The sequence below is a fragment of the Rissa tridactyla genome, chromosome 6, assembly GCF_028500815.1.
Source record: "Rissa tridactyla isolate bRisTri1 chromosome 6, bRisTri1.patW.cur.20221130, whole genome shotgun sequence".
NCBI classification, from domain to species: Eukaryota; Metazoa; Chordata; class Aves; order Charadriiformes; family Laridae; genus Rissa; species Rissa tridactyla.
In genome coordinates this window covers 51,030,171-51,051,451 of record NC_071471.1, presented here as the reverse complement: position 1 = coordinate 51,051,451, position 21,281 = coordinate 51,030,171, and the positions used below count along the sequence as shown (strand labels likewise).

At 39.3% G+C, this 21,281-nt stretch overlaps 1 protein-coding gene across 2 annotated transcripts in view; it reads left to right on the top strand.

The window, feature by feature from the left end:
* The first annotated feature begins 847 nt into the window (after positions 1 to 847).
* TM9SF3 (transmembrane 9 superfamily member 3) overlaps positions 848 to 21,281 on the top strand; it is a 50,241-nt gene continuing 29,807 nt past the window's right edge. Inside the window, exons 1-3 of one of the 2 annotated variants that reach the window (XM_054207107.1) lie at positions 848 to 1,098; positions 10,901 to 11,096; positions 19,177 to 19,299. In XM_054207107.1, coding sequence (XP_054063082.1) covers positions 883 to 1,098; positions 10,901 to 11,096; positions 19,177 to 19,299 — 535 coding nt within the window. In that variant the 5' untranslated portion in view covers positions 848 to 882. Of the gene's footprint in view, positions 1,099 to 1,393; positions 1,931 to 10,900; positions 11,097 to 19,176; positions 19,300 to 21,281 lie in introns of those variants that run through there. The other variant, XM_054207108.1, reaches the window with a different exon arrangement.

Here is a 21,281-nt window from a genome sequence, read left to right as displayed (position 1 = left end):
ATAGCTTGCAAAATTATGTTCGGGGAAGGTAGGCTGAATGTGTAAGACCACAAGGGGAAAACCTTTTCGTATAGGTGTGGTGGAAATGGTGAACAGGGAAATCTGTTTTTGCATCGTTCCTACAAAGCATGGGTGGCGTGTAACAGCACGGAGCAGCTCCTGCATTCAGCTCATGTCCTTCACTGTCTATGTATTTGTTGGCTTGTGCAATATTTGAGAAGATGGTGTAGCCCCTATTTTTATTTTTTTTTAATATTATGCCTGATAGCATCTGAAAATTTTTTCTGTATTTGTTCAGTTTTAAATGAACGCTTAACACCGTGAGCTTTTTGGCTTGTGGGATTTTTTTCGTTTGTTTTTTTTTGTGTTTTTTTTTCCACTTTGGACTTGCAGCTTGATAGAGTTCTGAGTTCACAGAGAGGTTTTTGCAGGCTTTCCCTTGGCCCGCGCTGGCTGCAGCTCTGCCGCCTCCGGCCCTGCCCCCGGGGCGGGCGCAGCCCTTCGCACTTCACCCCTCCCGAGTCTGCGCCGCCGGTGCAGGGGGTTACACTTATTTTTGAGGGTACTTGCAGGCTGTTCTAAAATAATTCTAGATTTTCTCATTCATCCATATGTTATGATTTTATAAAATTCCATCAATTAAAAAATAACCGAGATACCAACACGCTCACGCTGCAGGCCGCGCTGTCCCAAACGCCCGCAGCACCTGGACGCTTCGGCTCCCGACCGCTCCCCGCTTATGTTTCCGGGACCCCGCTCCGCGCGCGGGCACCGACCCGCCCCCTCAGCGGGGGAGGTCGGGTCCGGCGGACGGGCTCGGCGCAGCGCTGTCCTTGGCTCCCGGCGGCCGCCGTAGGCGCCGGGCTTCCGGTGTGCGGTCGGATGACGTGGCCGGGCGGAGCGGAAGTGGCGTCGCAGGTCGGCGTTGGCGGCGGGGCGCGGGCCGGCTCCGCGGCGGGGCCTGCTGCGTGCGCGGAGACGCCCAGGCCCGAGATGGCGGCGCCCGGGCTGCGGCTCTGCGCGGCCGCCGCGCCGCTCCTCCTCCTCCTTCTCCTCCGCCTGCCGCTGCGCGCCCGCGCCGACGAGCACGAACACACGGTGAGGCGGGTCCCGGCCTCCCCGGGGGGAGCCGCGACACTCGGGCCGCAGCCCCGGCCTCCCCGCCCGCCGAGGGGCGGCGGCCCGGAGAGCGCGGCCCGGCGAGCGGAGCGGGGGGCGCCGGGCCGCGGCCTGAGGTGGGGTGGGTGGAGCGGGCGCGGCGGCGGCCCTGACGGCAGGCGGGCGGCTCCCACCCCGCGGGGCTTCTTTCCCACCGTCTGCGCTGTGATTTGGACGGCGCGGGGCGGGTTTACAGGGGATCGGGTCCCGTTCTGTCTTAATTCGGTATGAGCGGGACGCTCCGGGAAGGGCCGCCGGAGTTCTGGGACCCGGTTTGGACATCCGTGTGTTAGCCGTTAGCGTGGCAGGCGGGCGCTGCGGCGCTGGGCCGGCTGCCGCGGTCCCACCTTTTCCTGGAGCAGATAAAAGCCGCGGGAGAAGTGCGGGCCTTGTTTAGCCAGGGCCGCGTCGGTGTTTGACTTGCTCTCTGCGGGAGCAATCATTTGTTCCGGGAGGATGTTTGCATTCGCTTCGGAGCAAAAGTCCAAGCCGGAGCGCGGCTCTGCCCCGCCTGCGTGGTGACAGCCCGGTGGGGACACGCTGCGGTGGGACAGGTTGCCTCTGGGAGAGCGAGGTGTTAGCGTGGGTCTAGGCTGAAGAGCAGGAGCAGGGCATGAGGCTCTCAGACTTGGAACGCGGACGTGGACTTCTGAGGAAAACGGGTGCAACTCCTGAGGAATATGGCAAAACTGCTGACCTGAGCGCTCACCTTTTTGTGTGAGGGTACTTTTCCTTAAGTGCTCGCAATATCACCCAAAAGACTATCTAGGAAGTAAGTCCCAGCGCTTCATTGGTTTCTGATTTTTCTTTGGAGCGTTGTTTCCCACACCTTGTGATGTGGGAGGGTGGAAGTCTGCGCCATGAGCTGAGATGCGATTTTGGAAGGTTTTGCTGAAAACCATCCCTGTTTCCTCGCAAGCAGAGTGGATCAGAGGGTGGCTGCGATTAAGCACAGCGTCTGTCTGTCTGTCAGAACTTTTGTGCCGTTGAGCAGCCTGGCTAGTAAACACTTGCAGAGTTTCTTGACATAGCTTTCTCTGGGTGTGATATGGTAAGCTTAATACGTGTTTTTAATAAAACAGATAAATGGCATCAATAGTTTTTGTATAAGCAATAGTTAATTAGTTGCGGAATTCCACAAGACTTGAAAACTGTTTAGGATTGTCTTTATTTTTTTAAAAACTAGTGGGATTTATCAGTGCTGCAGTCAATGACAGAAAAACTAATATTGAGTACTTTCAAAGAACAGATATGCTTTGAGCTAGCTTAGGTCCTGGTTTTGTTGCTGAACCTGCATATTAGGGTTAGGTTTCAGCATAGCACTCTGTTTGTTTTAAAGGCTGTGTGACTTGAGGGATTCCTGATTCATTTAATATTGATATTCTTCTGAGGAAAAAGGGATTTCATAAAGCAAGTCATTGTATTTATTTATTTTTTCACTTCGAAAGTTAATTCTGACTGGTTGTAGGTCTTCTGAATGATTGCTTAAACAATTACCGATGGAAATAAAACATTCTTTTGTAAGGCTTGTTATTTTTTCATCTAAATTACTCAACTCTTCAAGATTATAACTCTATCTTTTGGTTTAGTATTCTTGTTCGCATGGTGTCTAGTTTAGTAACATCATGTGATAGGTTAGGAATAGTTGATGTAGGCAGACAGTTACTTTTTTTTGGAAGGCTGTCTCCTTGCTTAGATATTTTGGTACTTTAATATTGTACAGGAGATTGGAGTGAAAGCATTAATAGCGTGAATGAAACATAAACAGGGTTTTGTAGCAGTACACTGATTTTGAGATTAAGAACCTGAAGGAAACATTCCTTAAATATTGCATTTTAATGAAATTCAGTTTTGAATATGATCACAGTTGAAAGATTAATCTTTCTATAACCAAAGTGCTATATTGTATGTTGGAGGTTCTGCTCCCTTTTGGGGAAGTAGAGGGGAAATAGTAGTACACTGATCCAGGACTTGGTAACTTCAAAATGGAAATCTTCGCTAACTTTAAGACTTGACTCCTATTGACACCATTATGCGCTGCTGTTTCCTTATTAATGCTTTAGTGTGCCGCTTCTTGTGCCCGAGCAGTTGGTTGTATCTGGATGAAGGTGTGTCATTATATCTTGCCACAGTTTACTTTTAACTGCCAACATGCAGGGCCTTATCTGTACTGAGCATGCTGAACATTTAGAAGCACTGACTTAACTGATTAATGCTCTGTGTTAGCAGGTTAATTTTTTAATTCCTGTACTGCTGCTGTAATACATAATAGTATACAATACTTATAAAATAATACACACGTGGTATAATATTTTTTTTGCATTACTGTAAATTGCCTGTTAATGTTTTATGTGTGTCCTTTATTTTTATAACTGTAGGACTGCATAAGCAAATATCATAAAAGGTAACTGTGAGAGGACTCTGCATCAAGCTCTAGGACGACTATAAGTACTAGTGTTTCTGGAGATATTAGGTGTGAAGAGATTAGGGTATATATCTAACATATATCCTATATATATATATCTCTCCCATATAAATAGGATATTTATTAAGATAAAGCTAAATCCTTTATCTTAAATGTGAATTAGTCTTTAAAAATGGTGTCTGCATTTCTTTAGGGGAAGAATAGTATAAATACAAGTATAAGATAAAAACTTGAGTATTTAAAATCAATAGTAAGTGAAGAGAAATTAGGATTTGATCAAGCATTTAAAATCTCCATTATCAAAAGACAGTGCAGCAGCGTAGACTCAGACTACAACAGAACAGTTTATCAGAAACTAACTGAAAACTTGTATGCTGATTCTTTAGCTTATTTTCATGCTTCAGAGTATGTCATGTACCTGCTTTTTGCTTCAATTCTGCTAATTGCAGTATTTTTTGACAGTTGGCCTTTTACTTGTGGAAGGGATAGTGTAGATGAGATATTGGTGGCCTTAGCACAATATATGCTAATCCTGCAGAAGCAGGGTTGGCGGGCTTCTGCCTGGCCTTGGCTTTCGCATCCTCTGTTGCTAGACTTGTTGGAGTTGATAAAATAGACAAACCATAAAAATATTCTGAAATATCCTGGGGTTTTTGTTGTGAGGGAATGGTCTAGGGAGTAGGTAGCATTTTAATTTTAATGTTGTTTCAGTTTAATTATTGTTGCTCCGTAAGCATGTAAATACATGACAAACATTGAAAATAAACAAAACCCAACCTGTACTGCATAGCAAAATTCCTAAATTATTTTTTTTGACTCTTAGCCTGATGAAGTAAGTTAAAGCCCTGAGCCTGTAAAGCTTGTTTAAAATTAATACATAAAATTCTGAAATTTGTATAGTATCTATAAACTGTTAGTTAGAGAAACACTGCAAAAAACATTCCGGTGTGTGTAAAATACCTCTTTGCGTATGAAGTTGTGTGCAGACAAGCAGCCTGGTTTCTTTTTGAAGTTCTCGTGGTTCCATTTTGAAGAGGTGAAATAAATGTCACAGAAGCAGGACGTGGTGTGCTTGAGCAACCTCGTGCATCTAGGAAGCGTAACAGTAAAAGGACTGTTTGTACAGTAGTTCAGACTGTGCTGCTGGTACAGTTCGATTCACGTTTTGGTGAGGCCTACAATTCAGAGAGAAATTAGGAGATGTTACTAGAAATAGCCTGCTTTATCTGCAGGAGAGCATGAGGCTGAAATCCACAGTTTGATAGACTATGGATGTGAACTGCAAACATTGAGTGTTATCATAGGTGCTTGATAGATAGGATATCTGTAAGATACTGGAGGACTAGAAGCCTGGGATATTACTCGCTGATTGTGTCTTTCTCAGCTGCCTCTCTTATTTCCTGTCCTGCTTCTGCAGCTTTGCTCTGCTGGTAACAGATAACATTGGTCCTTTTTCCCCTGAAAGAAGTGCTGGTGTTCAAGGAACTGCATTGTGGAAAGCCTCCCTCCAAGCTTCAACTTGAGAAAAGGAGTAAAACTGAATACTTTCTGAAAGAAACTCTCTCAATTTGAATTTATTTTGCTGAATCATCACATAAGATTTGGTAGTTGTAATCCTCTCTGTGCCTCCATCTTTCTTTGCAAAGTGTTTTGTAATCCTCTCTGTGCCTCCATCTTTCTTTGCAAAGTGTTTTCATGGTTTAAAAAAGAATATCAACAACCTGCCAGTCTCATATCCTTTTCTGCTGGCTTTCGTATAGTGACTTAATCTAGCCTTAATTGTTTTATAGAATAAATATCTAGTTAAAGATGTCCCTGCTTACTGCAGGGGGGTTGGACTAGATGACCTTAAAGGTCCCTTCTAACCCAACACATTCTATGATTCTATGATCCTAAATAGTTTATTTCTTGGGCTACCTTGCTAATTTCTACGGTTGTGCAAAGAGAACATTCAGTTGCTTTCCACACCATGAGTGCCCTATTTGGTAACAGGAAAGAAAGATGCATGTACTATGCTGAAGATGGTCTCAATATTGCTGTGTTTGAATAGTTTTTAAACCATACAGGTGTATGAAAATAGTTTTTGCGTTAAGCCTCAAAGTTGCTCACTCACCTGAGTTTTCAGTAGTTGTGTTGTCATGGAAGAAGCCAATGACTGGCCAGGACAAACTGCGCAAGCTTCATGCCAGTTTAATATTCTGCAGGAGACTAGAATGGTAGTCTTGCCTTGTTGCTGGTATAGATGGATTTAATGTGATTTCTAGCTTGCACATGGACAACATCTCTATAGTTGTGACAGTTGTGAGCAGGCAGTGTGACCATATTGTGCTGCTTTGGAGCAGATATCCCCAGCTGTGATGAGGGTTGTAGCTGATACGTGATTGCATTTGAGGTGCAGATTGGTCCTCTACCACCTGGGTGGCAGTTAGGGAAAAAAGTTTCTGAAGGTTTATTTCGCATTAGTCAGATTGTACCAGCATATGGTAGGTAACTTGTGTTGATGCTGAGACTTGTTCGGGCTGCCCCTGTGGTTTTGCACAATTGAAATAGATCATTATATACTCCATATAGTTACTGGAATTGCTGAAATGATATTAAGCTTAGTGCAGAAAAAGATGCAAAGCCAAACTTGCTGTTCTTACAGAACGAGTACTACATTTTTCATAAATTCCAGTAAGTAAAAGGTACTTAGAATTGTGTTTTGTAGTCTACTCTAATATTTGGAAGTAGTGAACTCTCTGAATTCTGGCACCATTGCCAAGTTGTTAAATGCTTGTATCTGTGAATTTAGTTAGGATCTCTGAGCTATATGCCATGTTTTGTCCCTTCATATGAACCAAAACTGGAAGAGCTTGCTGAGATATACCTGGGTAGAGATTGCAGAACCTTTTTTGTTCATTTTTGCCTTGTCAGTTACTATGTTCTTAATAGAACACTGTTGTCCTTCTGGCGTGCGAAAAGCTGCCTTTCCACCATCGAATTCTGTGCTAACAAGTCAGGAAAGAATGAAGAACTAAAAAGAATTTCTGAAGCAGCAGTACTTCAGTACAGGAAAATAAGTCCTTCATGTTAGGAAGATGTTTGGCACTTGTTTTCGTAAGGGAGGAGGATAAAATTGCATTGACGTATAAGTGTAACTCTAGATATTAGATTTATGTCATTCAAATTATCTAGAGTCTACTCTGCGGATCATTAGTTTTACTTCAAATTATTTTACCGTTTGATGTTTTATTTCATTACAACTTGCCCCTGTTGCAGACCTCAGTAGTTTAGATACAGCTGTAATAGAAATATGCTTGTTTCTTTTCCAAAAGTCCTATAGCAGCGATGGGTCAAATAGTGACTCAGAACCCTTATCGTATGTGGAATGAGAGCAAGAAACTTTCATTTAGATCTCTTACGATGACAGCTACTTTTGGGCAATTTAACTCATTGGATGTGTGATGTGGATATTCTTGCGTGTTGTAGCCAACTTCCTCTTTTGTTTGTTCCATACCTGTATTGGTAGGGAGTTCTTGATACTTTTTTCATGTTTTCTGGGATCTGGCGGGATCTCAATGAGTGAAAGTATTTTGCTTGCTAATTATGTAGCAGAAGATAAGGAAATTATCACACTTACATTTATATTGCTGTATAACAATTTTTAAAAGAGACCATTGGATTCTTCACATCCTGTCTTATTCTGTGTTGGTTTTGACTATGAGTTACTGCTGACTTGCCTGCTAAGGTTAGCAGAAGGCAACAGGATTTTGATTTGCCCTGTTGCATTCAGAGCTCAGAGCATACAGTTGAACAGTTGTTCATCAGCCAATATCAGAACAGTAAAAATAAGAATTCAGAGTTCTTCTGTTTTGTCATTTTGTCCAGTGTGTCTAAGGCTGATCAGGTCATGATGAAATGAGATTAGTTTCTTCAAAATGTTCTTTCTGCTGAGAATGAAAGGTAGTGCTTTGGAGCTGCAATTTTCTTCCTGTTTTCTATGGCTCCAAGTTCTCCACAGTTTGCAGGAGACTCCACGTATGCTGAAAGAAGATAGAAAAGAGTATGACAGTAGTTGAAACTACTGCAAGACTGACAATGAATGTACTGGCCAAAATCTGACTGGTACTGATACAGCGTACCCGCGTGCTGTGGCTCCCTTGGAACCAGGGCTTTCTTTAGCAACTTATTTTATGTTATCTCTCTCCTAGTGTGATGTTTTTGCTGGAAGGTATGTTTCATGTTAGCCTTCTCCAAACCTAGAAGTCCTCATATAGAGGTGACAGAACAGTCCTACAAGAGACTGTAGTTCCCTGCCTTACCTAAATAAGAATTGTTTTCCTGTAAGTGTGTTGACACTGTTATTTGTTGTAGATGCTTTGATATTGTGAAGCCAGTAATAAAGAAGAAAAAAAAAAAAGAAAAAAAAAACCCACAACAAAAAAACCAAACGACCACAAACTTGAGCTCCTTTATAGTACTGAGCTCTTGCTACCAAATTAAGATATCAAGGATGAGATACATCATGTCAGAGAAACGTATTTAAACATGAAAGCTCATCTTTATAATTGAGAATGAGCAAAACCCAACAAACATAGGGAGAAGAAAATCTGTTTGAGTTTCTACTGAACACCACCGCCTCCAAATTCAGGCTGAAGTTGCTTAAGCTGTGTTTCTTGTTACAGCCCTCTTAATTTTGGGAGGTCAGTGGGAGCACCCGATGGATTGCAAATTGCTGTGGACTAGAGACTTGCTGATTGTGAGTGAGGTGTAGCCTGGGATGGCTGAGGTGCTGTGTTCGTTTATGTAGCAGTCCTGAACAGATTTCTCTTGTGCTGTTATGAGATGCTTGTGAGAGATGAGGAAGCAGTAAAAGTAGACTGAATTCTTTGCTTATGTTTGAATTGGTCTCTTTTGTCTCCAGAGCAGACTGATAGCATCTTGGAGTCATTGTGGGAAAAACTTGTAGGCCCTAAAGGAGGGCTACACATCATGCAGTTAAGAGGCAAGCAAAGACCGAATTTGTTATTATAGATACTGTAATTACAGTGTAGCTACATTATTAGATCAGAAAATGAAATGAGATTTTGAATAATACGTTCTTGAGAAGTTGATTTCTGTCACTTGAAAGTGATTTGCTATAGTACCAAAAATGCAGAGGTCCCAACTCACTATGAAGAAGGTCAGAAAGAAGCAGCAAAGTAAAGTGGTGGTCAGTGCTTTCTTTGTTTGGGCACTGTTAAATTCACAGACCTAAGGACGTTGTCATGTTCTATTACTGAAGGTTGAACAGAGACATAGCTCGGTTCACATGTAAGCTCTTGTGTTGCAAGGAGTAATGCTAAAGTGGGCTCTTGACGAGTTAAGACCATTTTGAGAAAGGGCTGAAAATATGTTCTGCAGCTGTTAGAGGAAGAAATAGAAGACGTGCTAGGCATAACAGACTAGAAAGAGATATGGACCAACTTGTCCCTTGCTACATTGGCAAGAGCTAGAGGCGGTATCGTAGAGCAGATTCCACTATCTACTTCTGCTGCTGAGGGGGCTGGAACTGTGATTTCTCTTTCTTTCTTCCTTCCTTCCCAACTTTCTTTGAAGTTGAACAACTGTGTTGTACTGGTATAACCTTTCTGATTGCTGGCAGAGAGGAGAAATGTCTGCTTTCTCTTGCTGTGTTGTTTACTCTTTCTTTGCTCCTTCATTGGACGTTCCTTACCTGTCAGAAATGTTCTGAAGTATGTGCTCTGCAAATGAGCAGGTTTGTAAAACTGGTGTTTGGTCTCTGCTGCAGCTCAGAATGAAATTAGTAAGACATTTAAAGTTTCTTCGTGGAGATCACTTATATAAGAGGCTGGAATGACCCTTGTGCATCTTTGTAAACAAAAAAGAGGAGGCTTGTAACTGAGATGATGTGTCAGTATAAAGGGATTAAATTATTTCCCAAAGCATGTTTGTTTAAATCCTTGAGTTTAACTTTTAAACACCTCATATGAAGAATTTATTGCACTTCATGTGTAGCTAATTGTTTCTGAATTAACAATTCAGTGTGACTGTGGTTATTCAGAATAAATGGAGTTGAAGAACCTTTGTTCATTTGTTAAAAAGGGAGATGCAGAACTGTGTTCACTATTTCAGCTGTGTGCTCTGAAATAGTCACGGCTAATTAACATTTGACTTCCTTTTCCACTCCAGTGTGTTCTGTGTTTGCATATTGGTCTTAAAATAGTTCTTTATTCTTCTGTACTTTAAAAAAATCAGGAAATCTATATGGTGATGGTGCCTGGAGGTGTGTACAGTTGTAAGTAGGGTTTTTTCTTCCTTTGAAGTTAGATCACTGTCCCTGCAAATCTGTCGAAATTGTAGTAAGTAGGTGAAGAAGTTGTGTTGGTTTGAGAGGCTTTGTAGTAACTTGATACCTCATCCTGATGCGTTCAGATATAGTGCGAGTAATGATTTCAGATCACTTAATTCTCCTGAATTCATGCAGTATTTGAATACTAATAGATGAATGGCTTTAAGGACTCTTTGGTTGCTGAAAAGCTATAAGAACTTGAAAAAAAATTACTGTCTCCCAGCCAAGGAGTAAGTTTTCCTGACAAACAGTGGCTGTGGAAAGTAAAGGGTGGACGTTCCCAGAAAGAAGTTTATGGCAGCCACCAGACTCCTTGCTGCTCTGTTTTTTCACTGTGAGAATGTTGGAAGTGCATCAAAATACAATCCTTCTGTCTGACTTTTTTGTCTTTTGGCTACTGTAGGTATGCCACAGTTTAATTTTAGTGCTTCCTGTGAGGCGTTGCGCTCTTCTGGGAATTTTGAGTGTAATTTATACCATGACAAAAATGAAAAGGAGTTGCATTTTAGGAAAATACAGTATACCTGTCACCATGGGTAGGCTGCCTGATTTATTTGCTAGGATCTTGTTTAACAAGACATTGCTCTGATACTTCCTTTCTCTCAGTGGAGATAAGTTGAGTTTTGCTTTTAACTGATGCGTGTTTCCACAAAATCTGTAAAAGCTTAATTATTTTTGAGACTTCTCTCTGCGTCTTCTACTTCTCTCTTAAATTTGTGTGAATCCCCCTTGTCTGATACTTCAGTGATAGGCTCTAAGAAACCATATGATCAACTAAACTTTTTTTTTTTTTCTATGAAAGCAGGCTGAAAATCTTGTCCTAGAATCCCTGCCACCCCAAAGACAAAAATACTCGACTGTCTTTAAATGTAACTGCTGCCTGTGACTGAACAATCCTGCCTTGCTAGTTAATATGAATGAGAGAGTTTCTTGAATATTTTTATTCTGCTGAGCTTCTGATCTAACTCAATAACTTTATCTTTCAGTACCAAGATAAAGAGGAAGTTGTTTTATGGATGAATACAGTAGGACCCTACCACAATCGCCAAGAAACATACAAATATTTCTCTCTTCCTTTCTGCGTGGGATCAAAAAAAAGCATCAGCCATTACCATGAAACCCTAGGAGAAGCACTTCAAGGAGTTGAATTGGAATTTAGTGGTCTTGACATCAAATTTAAAGGTGAGCAATTGAAAGTGCATTTAGAGACTTAAAAAAACCCACAAACCCTTAAAACTTGATTTTTGCACCAGAAGAACTGAAAGTTTGCTGCTGCTAGCAACTGAGTGTATTTCATATTGTTGCTTGAAACGCCCTGCGAGGTTGTCTGCTGCCATTGGCTTTTCAGTTTACAGTAAAGTTTTCATCTGTGTGCCCTGTAAGGAAGATGCTTGCAGCAGATACATACTTCTGAAGTAACTGATTACGTTTTATAAAGTAAAACTAAACTTTCTGTGTGTGGTGATTAAAAGTATATTTACTGGAATTAATATTCTGGAATTATCAATTCTGAAGATGTAATTTTTTCCAGTGATGTTGAATACTTGCACACTGTCTGCATTTGGAAGGGAGTAGCAAGAGCTCAACATCTCCAAGTTCTACATTAACACAAAATTAATCATTGTATCCTTCTGCTTACTGTCTATTTTAAAATACCTTTCACAAATACCTTTATGTTATTGGCTCTAACTCATCATATGCCAGTCAGGGTGGACCTGATCTGTTGGTTTTTTTTATCTGTTGTTTCCTGCCCTCTCCCCCTTTCCCTACTGTTCCAGAGATGACATTCATCTTCTTTTGCAAATGCATTTCTTGGTGTTAGGGGCTGAGTCTTCTATTGTATAATTCTCTCTACGTGTTCTTTCACAAGAGTCCTTTCGCATATCTGTAACTGGTAGTTGCAGAGCTTCTTTTTGTCTGTATTGAATTTTAAATTTTATATATTTAATCAAATTTGGGTTTCTGTGTTTTATTCCCTAGAAGGCTACACTTCATTGCATCACCAGTGCTTAACTGGATGGAGAACTTAAGTATAGTGTCTCTTGTCTGAGCATTTGCAATCAGGTGGGACTTAGTTTCTGTAAGTTACAAAAGTTTTATCCAAAATTGGACATCTGCAAAATAAGAGACTTGATTATGTTTTTGTTATAAGTAGGATATTTGGAATAAAAGATTAAAAGTTTGTTAAAGCCATAATTTCTTCATAAATTTTTAAGTTGCATAGGGGATAGCATCTTTGCATTAAAGGAATTTGGAGTTGAATCTTTCCTTTTAAGAAAAGAACTGTATTTGAACAAATACTGTAAAATAGTCCTGTTACTGGTTTGCAAGACTTGTAGCCTGCTGAAAATTTTATTCAGTATGGGAGAAATAGTTTTCCTGCCATAGCTCATAGAATATGCTCAGAAACGCAAAATGGAAAGAACAGAGAAGGCAACTGGCAGCAATTCAACATGGCTGTGAAGATTAAGTAAAACTTTTATTGTCAGAATATGGTAATATTCTGCCAGTTACATGAGTAATTTTTACTTTCTTTAATTACCCCATCTTTACAAAGAGATTGTGTTATCCCAGTGACAATTGTACACTCTAGATGCAGCACCAAATTGAAAAGATTGGAAGGTTTGTGAGTTAATGTTTACTGTTATGAAATGTCCTATTCCCAGATTTATTTTCTGAAGTTTATCTGTAGTTGATTTATTCCCCTGTCATATCAGATTTTTGCTAGATCAAATCTTTCATTTTGTGACTGGGAGTTTCGCTTTCCAGAGTATTTTCTACCATTTCTGAGGGAAATATGCAGAAGCAGAGAATTGGACAAATCCATTCTTCTGTGAATATACTCTGAAATTCTTTGGTAAAACGCTCTAATAATGGAGAAGGTAATGAGTTTCTGTTTCGGTAATTCTTTAATAGCGCTTAGGAAAAGAGAAACTTAACATCTGTTTTCTTAAACAAAAATAAGTACAACTTGGGTAATACCGAACATTCAGCTCCTCAATACACAGAAATTGATACCAATTTCTATTTGGTTGAGTCTGTCAGAATTCAGAACTACAGGGAGCCAAAGTCGTCCCGGACTAACAAGAATTCAGAATGGTGGAAAACTGCTGTGGTTTTTGTATCTTGTGATTGTTTTGGTTTTGATTATGTCCCTGCCATATTAATTTCTTGTCTTCTGTAGTTCTTTACAACCGGTAAACCTGTTTTCTTTAAGTTTTTATTTTGCTTTCGGGTTAGGAGTTTTGGATTCTGATTCACAACTGCTTGCGATGATGTTTTGACACAGAAAGCTTTAGATTTTCTCTATTATAAGTATTATTTATTGTGAAAAATTGAGTGCGGTTTCTTCAGGGTTTGAGGTCTAGTCTTCCACTCATAATAGTTTTTTCAGGTGCCTTTTTACACCTCTAATTGCTTTACCAGTACACACCAGGTATGTAGTTGCTGTATTGAGGTATATTCTTGCAGACAGACTGGGCACGATGTCATTCAAAACAGACTTTGCATGGGTAGGGAAGAGTAGAGATTTCAGAAAGAATCAGGTGCTTATGGCTTGCAAGTATAAATGATTGATGTGCTTGTACATTTCCCAGTAGGTGGGGGATTCCTCTTCATCCATGTCCTTTGCTGCTTTTTAAAAATTTATTTATTATTAACACGGTGCTCTGTATAGATTGATGATCTGTATCGGACCTCCAGGGAATTTAACTCCTAACCAAAGTGGCTGCAGGTCAGATGTTTTCTCTAAAGCAGATGGTGCAAGGTAGCTGGTTGATGACGAAGTATGTATACATGATCTGGGAAGCTGTCCATGTGCAATTCTAGTTTTTTCCCTTACAATCTGTGTCCTCTGGATAAAAAATTAAGAGAATAATCTCTTTGCTGTTAGTTGACATCCAGCAGATTCTGTATCAGGAGGTGCTTTAGTATTTCTAGCAGTGGATCCATGAAGTAAAATCTGAATGGGAGTCAACTCTATTTTACTATCTTTAATCTGCTATTACAAGTTTTAAAATACTTTGTTTTCCAAATTTCAGAGTAGTAAGTATAAATCAATTGCAGCAGTATTTACTAGCACATATTTAATATAAAATTATGTAAAATTTGTTGAAATCCAAATCCTCTTGATATTCAGGTTTGAAAGTAAAAAAACCCAGAGCAAAGGATTGCTATCTGAGATTCATTTTTTTACAGGCTTAAAAGCTGTCATAAAACCAGTACAAGCTATATCAATACATGTAGGAAAATTTAAATTTCATAGAGCAGCCCTTAAAACTTAGCTGTATTTAAAATTTAGCATTTGTATGAAGAATTATTTTCCAGTTTGGTTGTTGAAACGTGATGGTAGCTCAGTTTTTTGGTGTCTCTTTAATGGTTGATCTTGTTTTTGGCTGAAGTGGTGTTCACTTTTTAAAAAAAAAAAAAATAAAGATTGTAACTTGATTATATCCGTGAAACTGATTTTTTTTGTTGTTGTTTTTGTAATGGATAAATTTTATTTCATTGTGATTGATCCGTGCTCCCACCTCTGCACCAGTGGTCCAGAAGCTGCTGCAATGAAATTGAAACAGACCTGTTGGTGATTTGTGGTTTGTATCGTGGTTTTTTTCTTAACAAATAGAAGCTTGTGTTGTGGCACTGATAGATACATACGTCCTTAAGAAAAAGATAGGCTTCAAGGAGTGTTGTGTATCTAACACCTGCAGCTGAAATAATTAAGAGCTGCTCAAGTACTTTTCAGTAATCATTTAGATGCTTGAATATGTGTTAAAATACCTAACCATAGGGACCTGCTTTTCAAAATGTTGGCATGACCACCTGAAAGACTTCTACAGATTTTCTTCATGAATCCGTGAATCAGATCTAAGTTCTCTGCATTAACAGGTAATCATGTTTTTTCTCGTGTGTGTTTGGGATTATGAAAAGACTAACAATTACAAGTATTTTTCCTCTTTGAATGAATGTCACAAGAGTTTACAAAATTAGATAGATTTGGATTTTATTCTTTTAGATTTTTCCTCTGGAGTAACGGGGAATTAGAATTATTCTAATAAATTAGCTTCTGTAATAAAAAACAGCTCCCTTCTTCTTAGCATAGTTTGAATGGACAGCGGTAGCAGGTAAATGTGAAACTGCGTTTCGTTCATCATATTGGAAGAGTTATTAGGCTGCAGCTGTCAGTAGCTGAAGTACCGTAGACTGCGTAAGTAAAACTGTCAGTTGAATCAGTGGACCTTGCCTGTATTTTTGAAATAGAATAAGAAAATGATGGCTCTGCAGAAATGTATTCTGCTGGGAATGGAGGTTTGCACTTGAATGTTTGTAGTGGTGACTGGTGGGGCAAATCTACAATGTATTTAAGAATCCATGAAGTAGTGTTTATTTTTGTTTTTAAAAATGTCATGTAAAATTATATCTATGACTATACAGGATAGCTGGATTTACCTTCTGTTACAAATATGAACAATGTTGTTCTTATAGGTCTCAAATCTGTATAAATATCTTTGTGAATAAACTAACGAATTATTCACATATACTTATATTACAATATAAGTTTTCAGTTGGGTTGATTCTCTTGTCAAACTAAATCTGGACGACTAATGCTTTTTATGTCATATGGCGAGTTCTTTATTCAAGTATTTGAATTGACATCCTCTATGTTACACCTGAGACCTAGTGAATTATTAAATGTATTGAACATTGGGATCACAGCGACTTCAATTAGAAAATTAGTCTTTGACATTGCCATACAATATCTATTAGAGAAGATGAATTTAAAGGGGAAAAGGATTTTTTAACATACTTGAATTTTGTGCTTATTTAGAGATGTTATTAAATGACCATGCTTCTAACTCAGAACTGCTTGCTCAAGTCTTCCTTCTGCAACGCGTCTAGAAAATGACAGCCATTCAGGATGATGTTCAGTGTTGTGCTAGGAGATGGTCAGATATAATGAGGTTTTATATGCTTTATATGTTTGAATAAAACTCAATTGATCTGACTGTTCATAGGAAATATGAAATCTGGCATAAGTGCACCAGCTTTTGTAATGAGGCTTACTTTCATGCTCTTTCAAAATTTGCTTAATGTGCTACTGACATTACTGAAGCTGTATTATATAGCAGATGGTACCTCTTTGACATCCCTGATGTAGAGACAACACAAAACACCTCTAACTTCACACTCCTCTTGGATACACACACAACCATAACTTGGATAAGAACTATCTAACATATGCAAAACTTTACATCTGGTAAAGCTGTAATAAAGCAGACTTCAGCTTCCCCAGCCACTGAATGCTGTCCTAAGCTACTTTCATGTAGTCATTTAACACAGTGGACTTAAACTTAACCATCTAATCCTGTTCTGTAACCAAACGACAGCTTCAGCATTCTCAGTGGCTGGAGAAAGGAGCGCGCATCTTCATTCTGCTTGCCTTCATTACTTGCAAACAAACTTGCCTTGTTTTAAGGGGAGGTGAGAGGAACTGTACTGTGTAGTATGGTTGAGGCTGAAATCATATACCATATGTAAAGTCACGCCTATGTTTTGCAGGAACTGAATGAGGTTGTTTCTAATGGATCTGCTGGGTTTTGGGGTCTGTATACTGGAGTAAATTGTAACATAGTTGATCTGTAGTTGATTGTAATATCCCTGTGATGTCTTTTGGTATTGTGAATACTGGGAGTAAAATCTGTTAAAATGGATGAAGACAGTTTTTTGGTGATGTGCTGCTGTCTGCAGCCTGGTCGGATGTCAGTGCAGTCATTTCACTTCGAATCATATTTCAAAGTTGTGGGGCTTTTGGTGGTTTGTTTTTTTGGTTGGTTTTTTTTTTTTTAAAGCCACTGGCCACTGTTTACATCTTAGAGTATTAGATGCAGAATGGCTTGTTTCAGTTAGTAAAAAAAAAAACCAAGAACAAATTGTGGCAAATTCCAGGGGTCTGAAAGCGCATGAGGTAACTTGGTATTACATTACAATCTAATACCAAATTTGTCTTGGTTAATAATTGCAAACAAAGGCTTCTGTATTCAGGCTATAAAATGGGAAAGGTCTCTAAAAAGGGTACTTGTAGTTCATGTGATTTTTTTTATTTCAGTAGTTGCCCTTGCTCCTATTCCCATGTTGTCCTTCAGTTGTGCTGGTACTGTGGTGTGCGTGTGTCTGTGTGTGCGTGTGTCTGTGTGTGCGTGTGTCTGTGTGTGCGTGTGTCTGTGTGTGCGTGTGTCTGTGTGTGCGTGTGTCTGTGTGTGCGTGTGTCTGTGTGTACCAGTCAGGAGAGCGATACCTAAAACCAGCCTGGCCCCGTAGCACTTCCCCAGAGCAGTCTTCTGCACTAGGTAATGCTTCATTTAACTGCCTCTACCGGTTTCTCTCTTACCCTTGTTTTTATTCACAGTATATTTTTGTTCGACCTCTGTGTGTTGAGCGGTCCTTTGTGAGTTAAAAAATTTAACGTTAGAAAAATGTTATCCTTTATTTGAGTATAGTATGAAACTGCTAGAGTGAAAATAAACTGCTGAGTATTTTGGAAAGAATTAATCCCTACTTAGCAACAAATCCAGAAGATAGGGATTCTGATGTGGTTTTTTTTTTTTCTTTTAATTAATGTCAAGATGACTCAAAAAAAAATCTGTTAAAGTGAAAAAGTGACAAGCAGAGGCATTTTTAAGTAGAAAAAGTGCCAAGCAGAGGCATTTTTGTGGGGGAACATAGTCGAAAAAGTATAGGATTCAGCTAAGTGGAAGCATAAATGCAAACTAAGGCCTGGATTTGTAAGCCTGCATTCAGCTGTGGTGCCAGCTTCAATGGCGTCCCTCTCCTGAATTTACCAGTACAGGTCCTGAAAATGCCGTCCATGGTCTAAAACTATTCTTGGAACACTTGTTGACTTGAATAGTTTTGTTATTCTCTTTTTTCCCCCAGCAGAAGTTTTATTGCCTAATAAGTCAGTCTGAAAAATGACAATATGTTTTTCAGTGAAACAAGGAGGCTTAGAGCGCATTTGTTACATCTTGGAAGAAACAAAAATAGAAAATACTGAAGTTTTCTTAAGTAGGAGATGCATCCATTCCAGAATAGCCAGGGGCACTATTTTCTCCAGGGCTATAGGAAATCACTGCAACTGCTGCACAGGCTGCTGTTGGCTGGTTTCTTACTGTCTTGCTTCACTGGGCTTTGCTTCAGTTTTGCTTGACCAAATGTACTGTGTATATTTTCATTTTGACAAATTGTTGTTATCAGAGAAATAATGTGTTGGAAATATTCTGCTTGCTGGTGCTTTTTCTGTGCAGCTGATTTGATCTTTTTAAGCTTTATATTGCAGTTAGTGTATAGGAGAAAGTGAGTACCCAGAAAGTGTACTGAATTTTGGTACGGATTAGAGCTGTACTTGGGGCACAGATTAATTTTATCTACTGGAAATGGGTCCTGGATGTCACTGATGACAAACAGAGGAGAGAGGGGGAGCTGGAATTATTTATGTTCACTTTGTTTCACTATTTGCAAAGTAAAAAGAAGCAGACAGGGGTTTTTTTTGTCTTTAAATCTGTTGCTGCCTGAATACTTCTAAATATGAGCCCTTTTCTCTTTTTTCACTTGAAAAGGGATGTAAAAGAACGGCTGCTAACTGCATTACTTACCAATTGTAGAAGGGGGGAAAATAGCTTTCTGGCTCAAGGAGGTGGATTTATTTTATTTCCAAATGCAGCCTCTCGTGCATTCTTTGCATTATTCCTATTTTTGTCTTCTATCCTTTTTTCCTACCTTTATCCTGATTGCTTTGTTTCTTCCTTTGTGGTAGTTCCTTGAAAATTGCTGAGAACTTGAAAAAGTTTTAGTTTTTACAAACGGTATTCCTGTTCATTAAGCCTGATTATACTGAAATTGAGATATAATATCATACACAGTTTTAGGTACTTGTTAATAATTTCATCCCTCTTGTTAAAGAAGTCTCATGGTCTGTCCAGGTAAAGCTAGATCTTAATTTAGCATTGGTGAAGTATCAAAAGGATATTTTTAAACCTTTCCTTATCCCATCTGTGGGAAGCTTCTGCATGTGGCAGAGTAAAATTACAAAAACAATCCTGTGATTGCTTTAATGTTTTGGGTTTCTTTAAATGTCCTTTTTTGTTACCTACTTGAGGATAGCCAAGAGGGACTAAAGACTCCAGCAGTGTCCATTCCTCTGCTTGCTTTGCCTTCCCTTTGAGCCAGCTCATTAATAAATCATTAACTGTGCTGTAATTTTTTGCAGACGATGTAATGCAGACCACTTACTGTGAAATTGACTTGGACAAAGGAAGAAGAGATGCATTTGTGTATGCAATCAAAAATCACTATTGGTACCAGATGTATATTGATGACTTGCCAATATGGGGTGAGTGATATTATGCATAAACAACTTGATTACAACTACGGGAGTCCAGTGCTAGTGGGTTTCATGGAGTCATTTAATGATTAAGCTTCGTTACAAGAATCTCATAAGTATGTAGAACTTATGTAACCAAATAATACAAATAAGTTGAAGGATTATTGCATTGAAAGAACAGTAGGATGGCTTGTACTGGTGAATTACAAAAACAGTGAAAAGCTGTTTTGTTTCTCAAGCACTGATTTAATAATACCAAGTTCTTAGGGTTAAATTCCTTAAAATGTTCAAGTGAGTGGTAATTAGATAGGTCAGATATAAGGCCCATGTTAAGGTGTTCACGAATAACTTTTTTAAGCTCTTTCAATGTTTAAACTTTATTTTGCTAGTTCTTGTGTTTATTACGAACACTAGAGCTGTTTCATTTACTTTTATGGTAATTTTGTGGCTTTTAACAGTTTTGCATGTGCAGTCTGTGGTCATATGAAGGAGTTTTATTTTACTTGTTCTTATACAGTTTGTAAAATTGCTCTTGCTGTGTATTATTAATTTGGGCTTAGAAGTGCTTGTGTCTTGAAAAAAATTTGTGTCCGTATTGCCATTGTGTCATAAGCTTTCTGGTTGTTGTTACTCCTTTGTAACCTGTGGTCACGCACCTAGTAAAGAGTGCTTTGCAGGTTGCACTTTGCACTGATAGCAATCAATCAACTCCCCCAAGCCCTAATCTCCCTGTTGGAGATACAAACTAAAGGGAAATCAAAAGCATCACAAAACGCTTTGTTAAGGTAAGGTCTTTGTTGCCTGTGTTCCGTGAAGGAAGTAAAACCGCCCAAAATAAACAAAATGCCACACCACCTACAAAAATACAGTTCAAACCACACGACAAAAGTCCTTTGATAGGTAGTGTGCTGAATAATGCTACCCATCGTTCATTCATTCTGACAGAGGGTGGTTTTTTTAGCTCTTTCTTATAATTTTAATTGGTTTTAGAAAGTAGCTATCTGACGAAAGTGAGCCCCAGCCAGAAATAGTAGTGCTTTTTGTTTACTTATTTGTTTTTCAGGAAGGTTCTTGCTCTTTTTAATATTTATCTGTTTTTAAGAGAGGGCACTATAATGCCTGACAGGAGAAGTACTCATGTTGTATCCGTTCTTTTCAGCTGATTTGGTTAGTCTGTATAACAGCTCTGTGGCAGGGCTTGGAGTAGACCCTAATTAATCTGTGTGGCCTTTACTATACTTCTTGCACAGTTGCTGGTGGGCTTTTTAAAAGCGTGCATGAGTGACAGTTGTAGCTACAGTATTTTAGGGTTTTTTTTTATGATTTTGACCTTTCTGCAAAAGATGAACGAAAGATCTTTCTAGACTTTATGTAGGCTTTAGACTGCCCAAGGATGATGGATGCTAAGCTGACTTCTTTGGAATCCTATGTGGCTAGTGAGTCTTGGAGACTTTCTTTTTTAGGATTGATTTGTCTGATCTTATTTGGGAACATTTTTCCTTACCTCAACTACCAAAGAACAAATATACTAACTAAATCTTCTTTTCTTAACTGAAAGTAATAACTTCAGACTGCGGTTTGAGGGCTTTGGAAGGTTTGCGCTTTATTTTCTGGCCTGAAAAAGGCAGCCAGATCTTTTTAAGTGCATTCAGATAAGATTATTCTATTTTCTATTTTTCCTGAACTGCTGTCCCACAGTGGAGTGGCTAGGCTTGACTGCCTTTGTTTCGGGACATCTCCCTAAGTATATGGAGCACTGTGTTCGCTTCTTCAGGTAGTGATTGATCAGAATGTCCTTCAAGTAGTTTAGAGGTCTGCATTGTTGTGGTTTTGGATAGTACCATGGGAACAGATGGTATGCCAGGTGCTAGGCTGTATGGCATAGGCACAAACTGGCATGTGTTTCATGTGGATGGCATATAAAGGCAATCCTGACAGATGAGCATGAGTAAAAAACATGACAGAAAAATGCCACCTTGAAAACGAAAAAG